The sequence below is a fragment of the Dama dama genome, chromosome 11 (genome assembly GCF_033118175.1).
Source record: "Dama dama isolate Ldn47 chromosome 11, ASM3311817v1, whole genome shotgun sequence".
NCBI classification, from domain to species: Eukaryota; Metazoa; Chordata; class Mammalia; order Artiodactyla; family Cervidae; genus Dama; species Dama dama.
Window position 1 is genome coordinate 78858342 of NC_083691.1, and position 20192 is coordinate 78878533.

Genomic DNA, 20192 nt, shown 5'->3' on the forward strand with positions numbered 1-20192 from the left:
AGTAGGAAGAAAAAGAAAAGAGAGTGGGAAGGGTAACTGATAATACTGCTCTTCTCTCTTTTTTCTTAAGGATCCTCAACCAGAGCTTCTGGGTCAGTGAACACATGGAGACCTGGACAGAGTGTTATTCCTGGAGAGGGCAAGGAGGTTCTAGACAGGTCCCTTCCCCAGGTCTTGTCCTAATCACCTTTCTCATCTGACTGTTCTTGGGTTACCTCCTTTCATCATAACTGGTGATTTACTTTGCAATGGCTACAGCACTCAGGCCAGGTGCCAGGACTGGAAGGAATTTACTGTCCATCCGCCATGATGCCTCAAACTGCACATATGGTCACTTGCTCACACTAAGGATGATGATGGTGGAAGATCATCAAATTGAAATGAGAGAACTCATTTCAACTGCTAGTTCTGAAGGCTCTCGGCTAATTAACAGATGTCTTCAATTCTTGGTTTTTATGTATGGAAAGGGCTTCCCTTATGGCTCAGCTGGTAAAGAATCAGCCTGCAATGCGCGAGACCTGGGTTCGATCCCTGGGGAAGGATCTCTGGAGAATTCCATGGACTGTATAGTCCATGGGGTCGCAGAGTTGGACACTACTGAGCGACTTTCATACATGGAAAAGGGGTGTGAAGTGGAAGACAGTAATGTCACAAATAAAAAAAAAAAAATCCTCAGGGAAATGTCTCAGGAACCTCAGGCTGGTTCCCCATAACCTCCTTTTTCTTTCTCCCTCTCCTACTAATAAAGAATCTCTCTCTACTTCCAATCCACTGACTCTAGAACAAGGTGTTTAATTTTTCTCTCATAACCTTCTACCTTGAAGGAAGTATTATATATGGTTCTCTGGATACTGTTTCAGTTTTATTGCCCTTAAACAGTACGGATAAATAGGGTTGAATAAATGCTATTTTTTTCAATTTAATTTTTATTTTGGAGTATAGTTGATAGAAAATGTTGTGTTAGTTTCAGGTATAAAGCAAAGTGATTCAGTTATACATTATCTATTCTTTTACAGATTCTTTTCCTGTAAAGGTTATTATAGAATATCGAATATAGAGTTTCCTGTTCTATACAGTAGGTTGTTGCTGATTATATATTTTATATATATTAGTGTGTATGTGAAAAAAGGCTATTTTCAGTGCCTTTCCTCTGATCTCTTCATGTACCATAGAAAAGGACAAAGTGGACCTGTATATTTGAGCATAAATGAGACTTGAGAATAAAATATATCTGTATTTTTAAGGAAAACTAATTTGAGGTAGTACTGAATGGACTCCAAGGCCCACTACTGGGGGTGGGAAGAGGAGCTGTAGTGAGAAAAACAAAAAGAAGAACGGGACTAACTATGAATTTATTCTTTTTTTCTCTCTGCTCCCATTTTACCACATGGCCACGCACGCTGCTCTCACAGATACCTCCAGGCTCAGTCCAGGGGAGAGTGAATCCTTTAGTCTGTTGCTATGTTCGGAAAAGGAGATGAGAAAGGGAGAATGTGTACCACAAATGTAGTAATTGGGACTATCTTTCTATATTACAAATAACTGTGTTATCCAACAGCTATTAAGGCACTTGTGCAATCTACAAAAAGGTACAAAATAACTTATCTACAAAACAGAAATAAGAGTTACGGATGCAGAAAACAAACTGAGGGCTGCTAGGGGGTAAGAATAGCAGGAGAGATAGGAAAGCCTTCCTCGGTGATTAGTACAAAGAAATAGAGGAAGATAACAGAATGGGAAAGACTAGAGATCACTTCAAGAAAATCAGAAATACCAAGGGAACATTTCATGCAAAGATCGGCTCAATAAGGACAGAAATGGTATGGACCTAACAGAAGCAGAATATATTAAGAAGAGGTGGCAAGAATACACAGAAGAACTGTACAAAACAGATCTTCACGACCCAGATAATCACGATGGTGTGATCACTCACCTAGAGCCAGACATCCTGGAATGCGAAGTCAAGTGGGCCTTAGGAAGCATCACTACAAACAAAGCTAGTGGAGATGATGGAATTCCAGTTGAGCTAATCAAATCCTAAAAGACGATGCTGTGAAAGTGCTGCCCTCAACATGCCAGCAAATTTGGAAAACTCGGCAGTGGTCACAGGACTGGAAAAGGTCAGTTTTCATTCCAATCCCTAAGAAAGGCAATCCCAAAGATTGCTCAAACTACCGCACAATTGCACCTATCTCACACGCTAGTAAAGTAATGCTCAAAATTCTCCAAGCCAGGCTTCAGCAATATGTGAACCGAGAACTTCCAGATGTTCAAACTGGATTTAGAAAAGGCAGAGGAACCAGAGATCAAATTGCCAACATCTGCTGGATCATAGAAAAAGCAAGAATATTCCAGAAAAACATCTATTTCTGCTTTATTGACTATGCCAAAGCCTTTGACTATGTGGATCACAATAAACTGTGGAAAATTCTGAAAGAGATGGGAATACCAGACCACCTGACTTGCCTCTTGAGAAATCTGTATGCAGGTCAGGAAGCAACAGTTAGAACTGGACATGGGACAACAGACTGGTTCCAAACTGGGAAAGGAGTACGTCAAGGCTGTATACTGTCACCCTGCTTATTTAACTTATATGCAGAGTACATCATGAGAAACGCTGGGCTGGATGAAACACAAGTTGGAATCAAGATTGCTGGGAGAAATATCAATAACCTCAGATATGCAGATGACACCACCTTTATGGCAGAAAGTGAAGAACTAAAGAGCCTCTTGATGATAGTGAAAGAGGAGAGTGAAAAAGTTGCCCTAAAGCTCAACATTCAGAAAACTAAGATCACGGCATCTGGTCCCATCACATCATGGCAAATAGATGGGAAAACAGTGTCAGACTTTATTTTGGGGGGCTCCAAAATCACTGCAGATGGTGACTGCAGCCATGAAATTAAAAGACACTTACTATTGGAATGAAAGTTATGACCAACCTAGACAGCATATTAAACAGCAGAGACATTACTTTGCCAACAAAGGTCCATCTAGTCAAAGTTATGGTTTTTCCAGTAGTCACGTATGGATGTGAGAGCTGGACTATAAATAAAGCTGAGTGCTGAAGAACTGATGCTTTTGAACTATGGTGTTGGAGAAGACTCTTGTGAGTCCCCTGGACTGCAAGGAGATCCAACCAGTCCATCCTAAATGAAATCAGTCCTGAATGTTCATTGGAAGGACTGATGTTGAAGCTGAAACTCCAATACTTTGGCCACCTGACGCGAAGAGCTGACTCATCTGAAAAGACCCTGATGCTGGGAAAGATTGAGGGCAGGAGGAGAAGGGGATGACAGAGGATGAGATGGTTGGATGGCATCACCGACTCAATGGACATGAGTTTGGGTAAACTCCGGGAGTTGGTGATGGACAGGAAGGCTTGGTGTGCTGTGGTCGATGGGGTCGCAGAGTCGGACACGACTGAGCGACTGAACTGAACTGAGGGGATAAGGAGGAGAAGGGATAAATTGGGAGACTGGGACTAACACATACACACTACTATATATAAAACAGGTAACTTATAAGCACAGGGAACTCTACTCAGTACTCTGTAATGGCCTATATAAGAAAAGAATCTAATAAAGAGTGTATATATATATATACCTATAGCTGATTTACTTTGCAATCCACCTGAAACTAACACAGCATTGTAAATCAACTATACTTCAATAAAAAATTTCAAAAGTTAAAAACAAAAAAGAAAGGAAAAGGTTCTTGGGCCCATCTTTTTTTTAAGTGGATAAGGAACCATTTTAATGACTACTTAGAAAATGATACCTCTAAAGTTTGCAGGTGTTCAGTTTTAGTATTCTGATAAATCTAATTTCTCACAGGCAGGTCTAAGGTTTCAGCTGGATCCCAACTCCAACAAGTAGAATTCTGAAGTAATGGAGTCTGATTACACGATGTATACTACTGTATACTGTATTACATGAGGTATACTATTCTTATACTACCCATTTAAAAATAACTTCAAGCTTTTAACAGAGAGCTGCTTTTACTGAGAGCAATGTTAATCCTGCATGACTTCTGTCACTTAGCCACATAAGATACTAGTTTTCCAAAGCTCCAGTTTCAGAATAAATGTAGAGTTATCGCTCTTTTTCAAGGATAATCTTTCTTCTGATGTCCAATTCAGTTATTCCCATCTCTCTTATGAGTTTTCATCTTTTTTCCACCACAATACTCATTTTACTTTTAGGTTTAGTCAACCTTAAAGACTACTGATTCGAGTAACTCTACTTTTCATTCCATTTTCAACTGGGATTCTCAAAATTCTCCATTTAAAAACTGGCTATTCTACACTCAGCTGTTCTACAGCCTTCATTTTTCTATTGAAATTGTGAACTTTAATGGTCTTTTCTTGGTTCTTATTCTTCTTGACCTTCTTATAGACCTCCTTCCTGATACTTCTGGGAACTTTCCCCTCTTCCTTTTTCAGGAGCACTAAATAAAAAGTTCTGTCTTACTAACTTTTCTTTTTTAAAAATCTGTAATCCTTGCAGGCTCTTTTCTGGTCATCTAATTGTGGGACAAAGTATCCTTGGCCTCATAGTTCTTCTCTCTTCCATGGTGAACTCAATCAATTTTAAGGTTTATTGTGACTAACTAAAAAAAATCCGTATCTTTAATCTCGATTTGAATTTTCAAGGGCTTAGTATATATTAGTTTAAATTGATAAGAGCAACTGCAAAACACTACTATTTTTTAAAACAGTATTTCCTTCATGCTGGCTAGCTCTTATTTCTGTTAACACATGACAAATTCATTCACACTATCCTGGAAGTGTCATTCCTTCATGCTGGCTATTTCTTGTTTCTATTAACACATGACAAAGTTATTCACACTATCCTGGATGCGTCACAGTCATAACCGTTTTTCTCCCTTAATGTACACTGATCCGTATCTGGGATTAAGTTTCCCTATCTTCTGTAGTGTTCTACATTCATTATGGTTGAGCTTAAATACCATTTCTTCTGTGAGGGCTTCACAAAATATTGAAGACTGGGGTGACTTCTCCCTCAATCTCTATAGTTTTTAACATGGCATCTGTATTATCTTTTCTAATTATTTTGTATTAATCTCCTGGAAGGAAAGGTAGTCAAATGTAGGCTATATATGCTAAATAAATGAGTAAATAATTTGATTTAAAAAAAGGTTGTTATGAAGAACTGTAAAAAATGAAATGTATGTTAGTGACTCTCGTACTGTCTCCTTGCAGCTCTCTCTCTCCTGGTCTGGGTAACAGATGCGACTGCAACAGTGACATTGCAAACTAAAAAGAATGATTTGAACATGAGAATACTGTACCTTTAGGCCCTTTCCCAGGTGTGGGCTCTACAGTAGTTTTGCTCCATATGAGTATGACTCCACCTGAGTCTCCAGCAAGAACATCTCCATTTCCCAAGAAAGCTAAACACTGCACAAATTTTGGTTTTTCATATTTCTACAATGAAACAGTGAGAATTTTCAGTTTGTCCCTTTGGCATGATGACTTTATGCTTACTCAAAATTAAAGTTCTATAATGAAGTTGTAACATTCTGATCCTTACCCCAAAAACTCCCTGTTTTTTTGTTAGTGAATTGCCACTCCAGGTCCAGAAAAAAATATGTGATTTACCACATGTTATTATGATATTTGCATCTGTTGGATGGAATCCCACAGCCAAAACAACTTCATTTGTTGTCTGTGAAAAGAGAAACATAGCTTTAGATGCATGTATATCCTTATCTTCATTAAATACCAGTTACAGGTCCTGATAATCAAAGACACGGAATTTTAATTTTTGGCCATGCCACCCACAGCATGTCGGAGCTCAGTTCACTGACCGGGAATCAAACCTGTGACCCTGGCAGCGGAAACACAGAACCTTAACCACTGGACCATCAGGGAAGTCCCAAAGATAGGGAAAATTTTTAAGGAAATGCCTTTTCTTCCAACGTCTGTTTTCCTGAAAAACTTAATAGATTTTTAGAATAAAATGGTTTAAATTTGATGTCCTTATCTTATTATATCATCTTTTATGCCATCTATATATAATAACTCTGCACTAAAAAGACATTTATACAAATTACAGTTTTAATTTCTTGCACTTTCAGGGGAAAGAACATTAAAACTAGCAAATGAAAGAGCAATACAAATTCTGTCTTAAAGACATTGCCATTTTGGTCTTAAAAAAATCCCAGTTTTTATACTATTACTATTGATCATTCATTCAAGAAAACATTACTGATTTAGAGATTCATCCTCAGACTGAAGGCTGAATGGTCACTATAGATTCCTATAGAATGAAAAATCAAACAAACAAAAAACCACAAAGAGCTTTTATGCTCTTTCCACCAAAAAACCTAAGAAAGGGACCTAGTTAAACTTAGAAGCTTTTGCACAGTAAAGGAAACTATAAACAAAATGAAAAGACTACCCACAGAAAGGGAGAAAATCTTTGCATACGATTCAACCAACAAGAGACGAATCTCCAAAAAATATATTCAGCTCAGTCTCCAACAAAGAAATGAAAAAATGGGCAAAAGATCTAAATAGACCTTTCTGCAAAGAAAACATACAGATGGCCAAAAGGCACAAGAAAAGATGTTAGATATTGCTAATCATTAGAGAAATGCAAATCAAAACTATAATGTGGTATCACTTCACACCAGTCAGAATAGCCATCATCAAAAAGTCTATAAATAATAAATGCTGGAAAAAAAAAATGCCGGAGAGGGGGTGGAGAAAAGGGAACCCTCCTATACTGTTAATGGGAATGTAAATTGGTAAAGTCACTATGGAAAACAGTATGGAGATTCTTAAAAACCTAAAAACAGAACTACCATATGATCTTTTATATATATATCTCCCACTCCTGGGCTTATATCCAGAAAAAAACATAATTCGAAAAAATATATGCACCTAATGTTCACTGCAGCATTATTTACAATAGCCAAGACATGGAAGCAACCTAAATGCTCACTGACAGATGAGGGGATAAATAAGATGTGGTACATAAATACAATGGAATATTACTCAATCATAAAAAGAAATGAAATAATACCATTTATAGCAACATGGATGGGCTTAGAGATTATCACAGTAAGTCAGTGAGGGGGGCGTCAGTGAGGGGGGCCTTCCCAGGTGGCTCAGTGGTAAAGAATCCAACTGCCAAGCAGGAGATGCGGGTTCAAACCCTGGGTGGGAAGATCCCCTGGAGAAGGAAATGGCAACCCACTCCAGTATTTTTGCCTGGGAAATCCCATGGACAGAGGAGCTACAGTCCACGGGGTTGCAAAAGAGTCAGACACAATTTAGTGACTAACCAACAAAAACAACGGAGTCACACAGAGAAAGACAAGTATCAGATGATATCACTTAAAAGTGGAATCTAAAAAAATATTAATGAATTTTATTTACAAAACATAAACAGACTTATAGTAAACAAACTTATGGTTACCAAAGGGGAAAGGGATAAATTAGGAATTTGGGAGTAACATATACACACTACTATATACAAAATAGATAAAACAATATGGACCTACTATATAGCACAGGCAACTATATTCAATATTTTGTAATAACTATACTGGAAAAAGAATCTGAAAAAGAATATATACCTGTGTGTGTATATATATATGTATACATATATGTTTGTGTATATGTGTGTGTGTGTGTATAAAAAAACTGAATCACTCTGCTATGTACCTGAAACTAATACACTGGAAATCAAGTATACTTCAACAAAAAAAGAAATATATAGAAAGTACACCACTAAGGATGTAATGTAAAACATATTATTAACATTGCTTGAATGCTACATACAAAACTTATAAGGGGAATTCTCATCACAAGGAAAAGGATTTGTTCCTATTTCTTTTATTTTCTATCTATATGAGATGATGGATGTTCACAAAACTTATTGTAATAATCATTTCATGACAAATTTAAGTCAAATCATTATGCAGTACATCTTAAACAGGGCTGTATGCCAATTATATTTCAACAAAACTGGAAGGAAAAAAGGCAGAAAAAGATAATACATTAACAACAAAGCAAAATTAGTCATCTCTCTTCCAGAATCAGAATCTTTAAAAGACTGATTGAAGAGTCCTTAGCTTTCACGCCAACAAAACTACTTGACAGATCTTATGCCAAACTGATTAATCAAAGCTAACTATAAATATTCCCTGGGCTTCCCTGTTGGCTCAGACGGTAAAGAATCTGCCAGCAATGCAGGAGACCCGGGTTCAATCCCTGGGTCAGGAAGATCCCCTGGAGAAGAACATGGCAACCCACTCCAGTATTCTTGCCTGGGAAAGCCCATGGACAGAGGAACCTGGAGGGCTACAGTCCATGGGGTCGCAAGGAGTTGGACACAACTGAGCCACCAGCACACACTGGTATAACTATTTCTAAGTATACACACCCACAGTTCTAGTGGTATGTTCAAGACATAAACTGAAGTAATCTATGAAAATACATCACTTGGGTATTAGTGTAGTTTTATAGGATATTTTAACTTTTTATTAATGTATACTATATAATCAGAAAAGTTCACAAAACCTAAGTACACAGCTTGATAAATTCTCACAAATTGAACACATCTGTGTATAGCATCTAAAGCAAGAAACAGAACATTACTAACATCCCAGATCCCTCTTCTAGTTATTATCCTCTCCCTCCACTGAAATAACCATGATCCTGATTTGCAGCAGCAAAGATTAGCCTTGTCTGTTTTACTTAAGTGGAATAACACAGAGGGTATTCTTTTGTGTCTAGTTTATCATTACATTTGTGAGATACATTTAATGTTGGTATATACACTGCAATTTGTTCATGCAAATTGCTTTATAGTATTCCTTTACATGGAAAGACCACAGCACTGATTTATCCATTCTCTTATTGATAGGACATTTGAGTAACTTTCTTTTCTTTTTTGCTTCTGTTATTTTTGATTACTTGTCTTTTGGTCAACACATGTATTATTTTCTTTAGGGTTTATACTTAGGAGTGCAACAAGATGGGTCAGAGGGGTAGGCATATGCATGTGTTCAACTTTACTAGGTACTACCCAACAGTTGTCCAAAATGGCTGTACCAATTTACATGACCAACAGCAGTATATAAGAGCTCCAGTTACTTTACACCCTCATTAACCTTGGTGATTTTGTCTATTCGTTCCCATTCATGTTTCCTCATATATTCAGCCTGTCAACTTCTATAAAAATCAAGCTGGAATTTTGACTATATTGAAATGTATAGACCAATATGCAGAGAAGAATTAACAACATCTTTACAATATTATCTTCTACTCATTATAAATGTACAATCCTCTGATTATTTAGGTCTTCTTTTAATTTCTGTCAATGAGGTTATGAAGTTGCCTTACTGAATTTAAATTTACATAAATTAACAAGTAATGTATCAAATCTCTGATCCTTTGCAACATAAACTAGGACAGAACTTATCTACAGAAGCCTAGAATAAGGTCAATACATAGGGAGAAGCTAAGAGGGACAGAAATCAGTGATCTAGTCCCTGACTTAAATCATTCCTGAGGCAAAATTCTCTGCCTTTACTAGATCTCTTCTTTAACTTTCTAAATGTGAATCTATAAATTCTTATTAAGTTTGCTTTAGTTGTTTTGAAGTCATTTGCAATGAAAGAATTCTAATATAGGTACTTCCCTGACGGTCCAGTGGTTAGGATTATGCACTTTACTGCCATGGCCCTGGGTTCAATCCATGGTCAGAGAACTAAGATCCCACAAGCTGTGCAGTGTGGCCAAAAAATAAATAAATTAAAAATTACAAAAAAAAAAAAAGAGAGAGAGGGAGAACGAGTTCTAACATAGACATTAGGGACACGGAATTGAAAGCACCTGTTGCCTGGCTGAGTGTGAAAGTGAGGGAAAAGGAGTCATGAATGACATCCAAATTTTCAGCTTGGGCAATTAAGTGGAATGCGATGCTCCTCACTGAGAGGCAAAACTGACTGGGGGCTAATAAATATGATTAGTACATATGTGTATACACTGTGGGCTGGGGTATTCATATGAAGATGTCCAACAGGCAACAAGAGCTGCCCGTGCTGCTCTGGGCTGGAGCCAGCTGACGTGGGACACGTCAAGTGGTCACCACGGCCTGGGAGCAACGGGAGCAGCACATGGAGTCTGCACAAGACGCGGGTCCTAACTCTCAGCAACACATACACCCACGGTTCCAGGAAGGGTCTCGAGGGGAAGCCAGGAGGAGAACCTAAGACTTCATCTGGCAGCCTTTAATACAAAGGACCAAACTTTACGTATTTCACTGTGGTATTATTTCCCTATGACATTCAATGTAAAATTACTTTGAACGATGGCTGAAAGACCATCTGTCTTCATTTATGTTTTTTTAAAATTTGAGCTTTCCTGACACCTTATATTCCTTTCAAGTAAAATAAAATCTACCCTACTTCTTTCAAAAGATTAACTTATACTATCTAAAAGAAATAACCTCTTTTCATCCAAGAAGCTGAAAGCTTGAAGATTTTACAAAACAAAACTTGGAGGGCAACTGAGGAGGAATATGATTTTTTTTTTTTTTGGAATGTGATGTTATTTAAGAGTAAAGCAAATATGTCACAGGCTTTTTAAAGCCATCCTGTACCTCTGGATCCCTCTGAAAGCCTGTCAGAGGGAGGCCATTTTCTGAGCCATATGAATGCAGCTGCAATGCTAACCTCATTCCTTTCTTACAAGTTATAGCCTGCTCCACACCAAAGGATTAACACTATTCCACAGCAACTATAAATGCTGTATGTAGCATTTTATGTAATAATCCCACAGACATAATTAAGACCAAAAAACTTCTCACTGCATGTTTTTTCAGTTATGTCAATCATATTCCCAAGGTTGAATTTTTCCTTTAGATATTTCAATCTTTATAGATTGAACAAAATAACATTTTGTTAAAGAAGCAGCCAAGCAGAGCATGTAGTCTTAATTTTGAGATTAGATATCCAACTACTTCAGCATTTCAGTAGTACAATGTATCTGAAACATCACTGAAAGTGGCTGAAGCTGCTTGACTACTTTATCTTAAAGGTACCATAAATAAGAATGCTTAGAGAAGGAAATGGCAACCCACTCCAGTATTCTTGCCTGGAGAATCCCATGGTCAAAGGAGCCTGGTTAGCTATAGTCCATGGGGTCGCAAGAGTCAGACACGACTTAGTGACTAAACCACCACCATCATAAGAATGATGACAAATCAGCAAATCTGATGAACTTGGTCAGCTGGTACTCTCCTGAAACCTAAGAATATGCAACATACTTCCAAGGACTTGCAAAACAAAAAATGTATTCTAAAAGATAAATAACTTAATTCAAAATTTTTTACCTTTATTTCTGCTCCTTTTGATTTTTTCTGCCAATCCCACACAGTAAGCATATGCTCATTGGAGTCATCAATAACACATAAATGAACACCTGAATCCTAAAGAAAAGTCAGTTTAAATAAGGCATTTAAAAATCTTCAGGTAAGGCTTACTTTTTAAAAAGAAATACCATAATATGAAAACCACCAACATTAAGATAAATCCAAAATGCTTTAAACTCATGGTTCCTTGAAATATAATGAATATACTATTTACTAAGACTGTATTTTCTTCAGAAATATAATAGGGATTCTTAATTTTTTTTCAAATTTCTAATTTTTCCCCCTAGGTTGATCTCCATTTGCTATCTAGCCACTTCCACTATTCAAAAATAGCAAATAATTAATTTTGAGCATAGTCCATTCTGTGTCTTAAAGTATTTTCTGCTTTAAAGTGTTTTGACTGCTTTTAAAGTATTTTCCTTTGCAGTAGATGTGAAATGTATATAATTTTATAACTTTGGTCCTAAATTTCAGTAAATCTGTTGGAATAAGCTATGTGAAAGTTTGCCAATTTTAGTTTTCCATGATATTCTTGATTTATATTAAAATGAATCAACAAGATAAATAAAAACATAACTAAATTCCTTTCTATTTTCCTGTAACCATTTTCATTCACTAATTGATGCCTCCCAGAAAAATAACTGTGGATGATATTAAAAGATTTTTTCTAGTAGCATTTGTAACATACACCTTATGATGTCTATGGAACAAAGAAATACTGTGGTGACAAGTGAGAGTACAGAGGAAGGGCAGAGCGTATTCTCTTCTCTTTTGCCTCCTTTTACCCTGTATTGAAATGATTACCTAAACTAGGAAAAGTCAGCGTATGAGGCAATTCAAGATAACCTTAACACTGTAACAAAGGTATCAACAAGAAGACAACAGTTACTGTTGTAGAGATTTTAGGGGGTAGGAAGGTAGTAAAAGTATTTCCCCGCTCTCTGCTCATCTCCTTTTCTCATCTCCTTTCTTCTAATTCCTGATTCATGAGAACCCTTGACATTCAGTGCTTGTCAGCTAGGAAAGTTCCTGTATCCACCCAAATTTATACTTCTGCTCTAAAAATGTCCTTTCCTCCTCCACATCCCATAAAACAGTCATAATCCAGAATACAGCTGCTGATAGGAACTGAAGAGATAATGTGAATACATAAATATATTCTAAAGAAAGAATGAGGCCCAATAAAATCTGGAGGAGTATTTATGTTTGAAATTAAAAATTATGGATCCTAAAAATATAGAAGTTCTCCTGTATGGTTTATAACAATTACATATAGTTCAAGAATAAACAGAATGTTTAAATGAGCAACATCTTATTTCATTCTCCCCAGAATAAAGCACCAAGACTTAGGTTAGAATGCGAGATGCTGAATTTTAAACTTAAATATAACATCATGCCGTCATCAATTCAGAACCAAAACAATTCATGGTTTTAGTGAGCACAAAGATCTGACTGTTTTCTTTGCTGCAACATGACATTAAGAAAAAACAATACTTGTAGCAGAATTGGCCAAGTTTCATGTCCATAAAATTTCTAAATAAAATAGACCTCTATGACTCAAGCTGAATCAAAAACATATCTTATTACTTGCTTCAATTTTACTATGCTTTGTATGCATTCCTTTAACCATTTCCTGCTATTACACTGGAATTCTATTTCAGGCAGAACAAAATAAGTATAATTAAGTGTAATATCCTGGATCTTATCTAAACCAAAGTCCTTTAGTATTTCAGTTAAAATGCTGGTCACTGATAAGCAATAGCTAACATCTAATTTTTCAATTCAGTGATCACTTTCTATGAACACACACAAAACTGAGTGTAACGTCTTTTCTCTATCTTTGTGCGGCTGGCTTACTCCCTTAAAAATTGCTACTTACTGCTTTTGAAAAATCCAGGCATCCTACTCCACGTTCAAAAGTTCCAAGTCCAATAATTTGCAGTGTAGAAAGACTAACTGAATCCCACACTCTGACATGGGGTTGCAGGGGCTGCAAAAACAAGGGGAAAAATACAAGATAGCAGGACTTAACTAGCATTTACATAGATGAAGATACCACTCCTACAAGAACTGTTTACCATCTTTAAAAAATAACGATGGATGGATAAATATCTAATAAAAAATAGCCAGTACATTTACACATGCCCCCAAAGAATCTTGAGCAGGTATTTTCTTCTCTTACTACAAAAATAAGGAAATGACAAAGTGATAATAGCAGCAGCAAATGATCTGAGTATCCTAGTATGTGCTATATACTATTCTAATATGTCACACGCATTCATTCATTTAATTCTCACAGACCCTGGGGGTTAGGTGCTATTATAATCACCATTTAACTAATGAGGAAATTGAGATAGAGTTTTTTAAATTAATTAATTTTAATTGGAGGCTAATTACTTTACAATATTGTGGTAGTTTTGGCCATACATTGACATGAATCAGCCAAGGGTGCATGTGTTCCCCACTTCCTGAATCCCCCTCCTACCTCCCTCCCTACCCCATCCCTCTGGGTTGTCCTAGAGCACTGGTTTTGAGTGCCCTGCCTCATGCATGGAACTTGCACTGGTCATCTGTTTTACATATGGTAATATACAAGTTACAGTGCTGTTTTGAAATAAGAGATTTAAATAACTTGTCCATAGTTATCCAGCTATTAAAAGGTAGAGTCAGGATTCTAATACCAGCAAATCTGCACTGGAAATCCTGCTTTTTGCATTACTTTCATTCCTGAGAAAATAATACTTAAAAAAAAAAAAATCAGTGTCCAAAAAATTGCTAAGCAAACAGCCCTTAAACAGAATTTAGACCTGGAAGGAGTATTAAAAGTCATCCAATATAACCCTTCCAACTACTTTTCTTTAAAGAAACGAGACAGAAAATGTTATTTAGTCATATATATGCTAATCAGTCATCATTAATATTCACTACTGATCCTTATTAATAAGGGATTTGTCATGTAAGCCAATAGTACTGAATAATAACTGTAAATTTTAAGTGCTATTTCTTGTCATATATAAAATCAATTATAAAAAATCATATATAAAACACAGATAAAATCTTATGTAAAATATAAAATTAGGGATCCATCAATTTAGGATAATTATAGTACCTTCCAGCAGACTGATAGATTATTCTATGTTTAAAAAAAGAACTTTAATAAGCTTATCAGTTCTCCCATTCTTGTAAGTAAATAGCTTCCTTAGGGAGAACACTTATTTTCTGGAAACGAGTATTTTAGTGTGACTTTTGTTTTTTTAATGTTATTACATTCTATTATTTTTTTCTCTGCTTATACTAAAAATTCCTTAATAGTTAAATTTTAAGAGAATGAAATAAATGAGTTAGGGTTAAATACAATCAATCCCATCCTAATATCAATATCACCTGGTACAGAATGCATAAAACTGTGCCACTCACCCTTCCATCCTTATCCACTCCAGCTATCTGTCCAGTTGCAATCCTAATTTTGTCAGGATGTATAGCAAGGCTAAAAAGCAGTGTTAACAACAATTTAAATACAGGAAAGATGTAAAACAGCAGAAACATGCCTCAGTATCAACATTTTTCAACAGTTTTTAATCATTAAAAAAACTCAATGTGACTCATTTGTTTTATTTTCCTTGGCTAATCAAATAAACATCAATTACCTATAGGACTTCTTTTCTAAGTTTTCATCAGTATTTCTGCCTCCTTTGTTAAACTGAATTATTAGAACACTAAATTTGAAGAAAATATCTACTCATAATTGTGGCATGATAAATTTATCATGTATTCATGATAAAGGAACTTGTTTCTTTCTAGTCTTGCACCTAGACATATTCACATAGTTTTATTACCATGAAGATGTAATATTACATTGTGAAGATTTTAAATGTTGGAAAATAATGAATTTAAGCAATAAATAGAGAACATACATTTTTTTGGTTTTGGTATGTATTGCTCATTACTTTCCAGAAGAACAACTATCAATTTAAATTGTTATAAAGAAATAAAAATGTTTTAAAAATTCCACTACAATTTCCTCATATTAAGAACTATACCTTTTAACATGCCTTGATAATTTGATTTGTATAAAAGATTATCAGTTTAACTACTTTTACTATTAAAGAGGCTAGAGTTTATCAAGATGGTGCTTTAACTAATGTTATTTCCTCTCCAATAGTTCAAATCCTTTGAAAGAAAAATGAAAGTGAAAGTCACTCAGTTGTGTCCAACTCTTTGCGACCCCATGGAATATACAGTCCATTGAACTCTCTAGGCCAGAACACTGGAGTGGGTAGCCTTTCCATTTTCCACGGGATCTTCCCAACCCAAGGATCAAACCCAGGTCTCCCACATTGCATGCAGATTCTTTACTAGCTGAGCCACAGGGAAACCCAAGAACACTGGAGTGGGTAGCCTATCCCTTCTCCAGTGGATCTTCCTGACTCAGGAATTGAACTGGGGTCTCCTGCATTGCAGGTGGATTCTTTACCAACTGAGCTATCAGGGAAGCCCATATATCCTTTATTGAGATCAATTACATTAACAGTTAATATTTGAACCAAGCACATACATTACCTAATCCAGAAAATTTACTTTTTAAAATATAGATCAATTACATTGAGTTAATAAAAAAATCTAACATTAACATTTTGCCATATTTAATTCAAATCTTAAACATTTAAAAGAGCAAAATTGCTGGATTAGGTAATGTATGTGCATGGTTCAAATATCAAAAACTATAAAAACACATATGAAATTCTGCTAAAGTCTCATCTATCTGGCTATCATCCCTATTCCCTGTAATACCAGCCAGGTAATCACTGTAATCAGTTTCTTTTTATTACTAATTCTGGAAAAATTTTACCTATGTGAAAGTCAAGATAAACATTTATCTTCCACCTCCTTTTTTACACAAATGGTAGAATACTACACATTTTCTTGTTCTTTTATACTTAGGAATGTATCTTAGCGATCTTTCCATTTAATACACAAACACTCTTCTCATTCTTTCTTAATTTTGTTGAAACATAGTTGATTTACAATGTTGTGTTAATTTATGTGGCACAGCAAAGTGATTCAGTTATATATTTTTTTCTTTTTCACATTCATTTCCATTATGGTTTATCACAGTGTACTGAATGTAATTCCCTGTGCTATACAATAGGACTGTGTTGTATATCCATCCTATATAGTAGATTGCATCTGCTAATTCCAAACTCCCAATTCTTTTCTCCCCAATCTCAACAAGTCTATTCTCTAGTCAGTAAGTCTGTTTCTGCTCTTTTGTGTCATATTTTAGATTCTAAATATGTGATACCATATAGTAATTGTCTTTCTCTTTCTGACTTACTTCACTTAAGGAGGATAATCTCTAAGTCCATCTAACCTCATTCTTTCTTTATGGCTGCATGCTGCATGCATACCACAATGTTACTAGTCTCCAGCTAAAAGTTATTCAGGTTCTTTCCAACCTTTACCATCAAAAATGATGTTGTAATAAGTAATCCTGTACATGTATTATTATTCTTCTAGTGAAAAAGACAAAATTTCAATCATCTCTAAAAGTTTAACAATATCTATATTTTAAGTCTAACATATATTAATTTTTTTCTAGGTATAGATATAGTTGCCAGAACAGAAGATTTTAAATGTTGGAAAATAATGAATTTAAGCAACAGGTAATTCAAGTTAACTTCGAAGTAGTAAAATTGAGTACTTCAAAAACATGCCAAGCATAGAAAACGAGTTCTCACATTTTTATGGTTCTCACTCTATTTTACAGTTTGATCCTTATTCAGTTATGATTTCCCTTTCCTCCCAAAAGTCTCAAGTTCAAAACACCTACATAAAATAAATTCTCAATAAATATTAAGTAACCAATAATCACTCTCATAAGTATGTAAAAGTCTAGTCTGCCACATATATCTGATGTTACAGGCCAGAGGAAAAAGTATAAAAGATCTGGGAAAGCGAAAGAAGCCCCCATCAAAATTTATAGATGATATGTTGCAGGTATCTATTGCAGATACCTATTGATGCAGGTATCACACCAACTATTTTGGAGGCCTATAAGTCTTTTTTATTTTTGAAATCTATCTACAGGATGTCCATAATATCCTTAAATTCTCATTTTCCCACAAGAAATCATTTCCAATAAAAACCCAGCTTAATAAAATACAAAAATAAGAGCATGAAATTTAAAAAAAAATATTAAACGATACCAACCATTTTACACAGTCTGTATGACCCAGGTAGTGCCGTTGAGTTCTCTCTTCATAATTAAATAGTACTACTACTGATGCTATGAAATAAACAATTTCCCCAGTAGGAAGAAGGTAAACATTAGCTCGACAATCCTTTCCTCGATAACCATATCTTAAAAGAAAGAGTCAAGGTTTCAAACAAACGTAACTTTCAAAATGTTAAATAATTTCTTAATGATATGTAAGGGAATCAGTATAACATAAGAAAAGAGGACTGGACTGGAACTATAAAACTCATGTCCTGCCATTAGCCCTTCTGCAGTTCCAAGACTTTTAATATGCTTAAATCTTAGTTTCCTCATTCAACCAACAAATACATATTGAGCTCCTAATGTGTATCAGGCATAGAGTAGAACACGCACTTCTGAACAAAAAAATGTGGGCCTGTGTACCTGGAGTTCATGCTTTTCAAAGGTAACAAAAATTTACACCAGGTATATCATTAGAAATTGTGGAAGGAAAAACAACAGGATGCTAGGAGAAAACATAAAAGGAGGATCTAACTTAAACGGAGAAAGAAAAAGAGAGAGATCAAAAGAAGGGCTATTCGAGGGAATTTCCTGGTGATCTATCAGCTGGACTCTGCTTTCACTGCTTAACCAGGTCTGATCCCTAGTCGGGACCTAAGATCCCACAAACCGCATGGTGCAGCCCAAAATTTAAACAAAAAGAAGAGCTACTTGAAAAAGTGACACTTACACTTGACCTAAATGATGAATAAGAGATAGCCAGGCACAGTCTGGTATAAGCAGAGTGCCTGCTAAGAAAGTGCAGAATCACAGGATTGGTGAGTTTTCTCAAGCTAATTTCTTCCAAAAGGAGGGACTGTTTCAAGGAGTGGGAAAGAGGATGTAAGAGAATGGAGGCAAAAAGCAAAATTCAAACATTAAGTTTCTTCTGCTTCACTGAGAATTTCTTAGAATGTCTAAGAGAAATGAGACTTCCTAAGCGAAATAAGGAGCACTGTTTCATATACTCATTTTTAAGAAAATGTCTGGTCATGAAGAAGTTAATTCTCAAATTAGAATCCATCTTGCTAATTTCAGCTCTTAATAAGATAATTCATATTATTTCAAAGGTTACAAAATGCTTAACTGATGTTTCCTTATTTAATTCTTAAAATGGACCTGTGAGGTACGGATTACTGACCTCTTTTTATACTGGAAGAAGTAACGTTCATTGGGGTTAAGTGGCAGAGTCAAGACTCAAAACACCAGCCTTCCAATTCTAGTCTGATGCCTCTTTTACTACACCACAAGCACCTGCCTTGATGTCCATGGAATACTGCTTACCCTATCTGAAGATATTAACTTTGGCGCTTTTAAGCTGCTAACAGCAATATACACATAATATGTGAAAAGATTAGAGATGACACCTCTTTACTTTCTCAAGTGGTCACTGTTTATCATGTTTTACTTGACATAAAGACAATTTTGATAGAGGTCAGGTGAAGTAATTTTTCTTAAAGACAGAGCAAACAAATTTGCTGTCACAATAGAAAAGGATACACCCACTCCAGTTTGAGCTTCTCAGGAGGCAGTTCGGTTCTGATGTCATCATAGTTGTCAACATCAGAAGGAATGAACATTGTAATTGGTCGACCTCGCATAAACATTTTAATGTATTCTCCTTCTGTTGAAACACAAGAAAAAAATTAAGACAGATGTATTTGCTGAATATTCATAGAAAAATGGATTATTAATATGACATAATAAAAACAAGATAGGAAATAGCTACTTCAGAATTCTAGTCTCACTATATACAACTGCTTTTGTATAAAGACTTAGTTCAAAACATCAAATGAAAGAAAATCACTGGTCATTCCTTAACAGAGAGTAACTTTTCATAATTAAAATATAATTTATCTATAAGTTGACACATTGCAACAAGAAAGTCAGGAAAGTTGAGGTATAAAAATGCAAGAGAAAATAATTTTGTAATGGAAGGTTCTCTGACAATTGAAAAAAAGATTATCAGAGTACTCTGACAACAACCATGTCTGCCACACTACCTGATCAACCTACTGACATTTAATGACAGACAAAAAAACGTGGCCACAGAACGCACCATGAGTGGAGTCAGACACCCCCGTAAGTCAGGGACAGAGGGAGAGACTAAGCACTGTTACACAGAGCAGCGATCAGAGATGGAGGGAAAGATGACCCATGTTCTTCATTTCACAGCTGTGCAGACAATCAGCCTTGAGTTTTAAGCAATTAAGTTCAATTATAATACACTAAAATCTTAAAGACAGTGCTAGGAAATAGTTTTTTAGTTTGCAGCATAGGTAATATGAACATAACAGCACAAATATCTTTTATTTACATAAACCAATAGCTGCTTGTAAGATCTGCAATAGTCTAAAACTAATAATGTTAAAAAGACAACTCTAGAATCAAATCAACATTTATAGTACACCTTTTACAAATGAAAACAATACTTAAGTGAACAGATCAGACTGTTTGTAAGTCTTAAGAAACAAAACAAAAACACCCATCCTTGGCTGACCTACATACAGAAAGGTTTAATAAAT

The 20192-nt window shown here is 35.6% G+C and overlaps 1 protein-coding gene across 3 annotated transcripts in view; it reads right to left on the reverse strand.

Annotated features, from left to right (window-relative positions):
* The window catches only part of EML4 (EMAP like 4), a 151976-nt gene that overhangs the window by 32570 nt on the left and 99214 nt on the right, over positions 1 to 20192 (reverse strand). For all 3 annotated transcript variants that reach the window (XM_061155528.1, XM_061155527.1, XM_061155526.1), the window contains 7 exons: positions 19168 to 19291; positions 17622 to 17771; positions 14829 to 14898; positions 13291 to 13401; positions 11373 to 11468; positions 5556 to 5690; positions 5314 to 5449 (listed from right to left, as the gene is read on the reverse strand). In XM_061155528.1, the coding sequence (XP_061011511.1) occupies positions 5314 to 5449; positions 5556 to 5690; positions 11373 to 11468; positions 13291 to 13401; positions 14829 to 14898; positions 17622 to 17771; positions 19168 to 19291 (822 nt within the window). The remainder of the gene's footprint in view (positions 1 to 5313; positions 5450 to 5555; positions 5691 to 11372; positions 11469 to 13290; positions 13402 to 14828; positions 14899 to 17621; positions 17772 to 19167; positions 19292 to 20192) is intronic.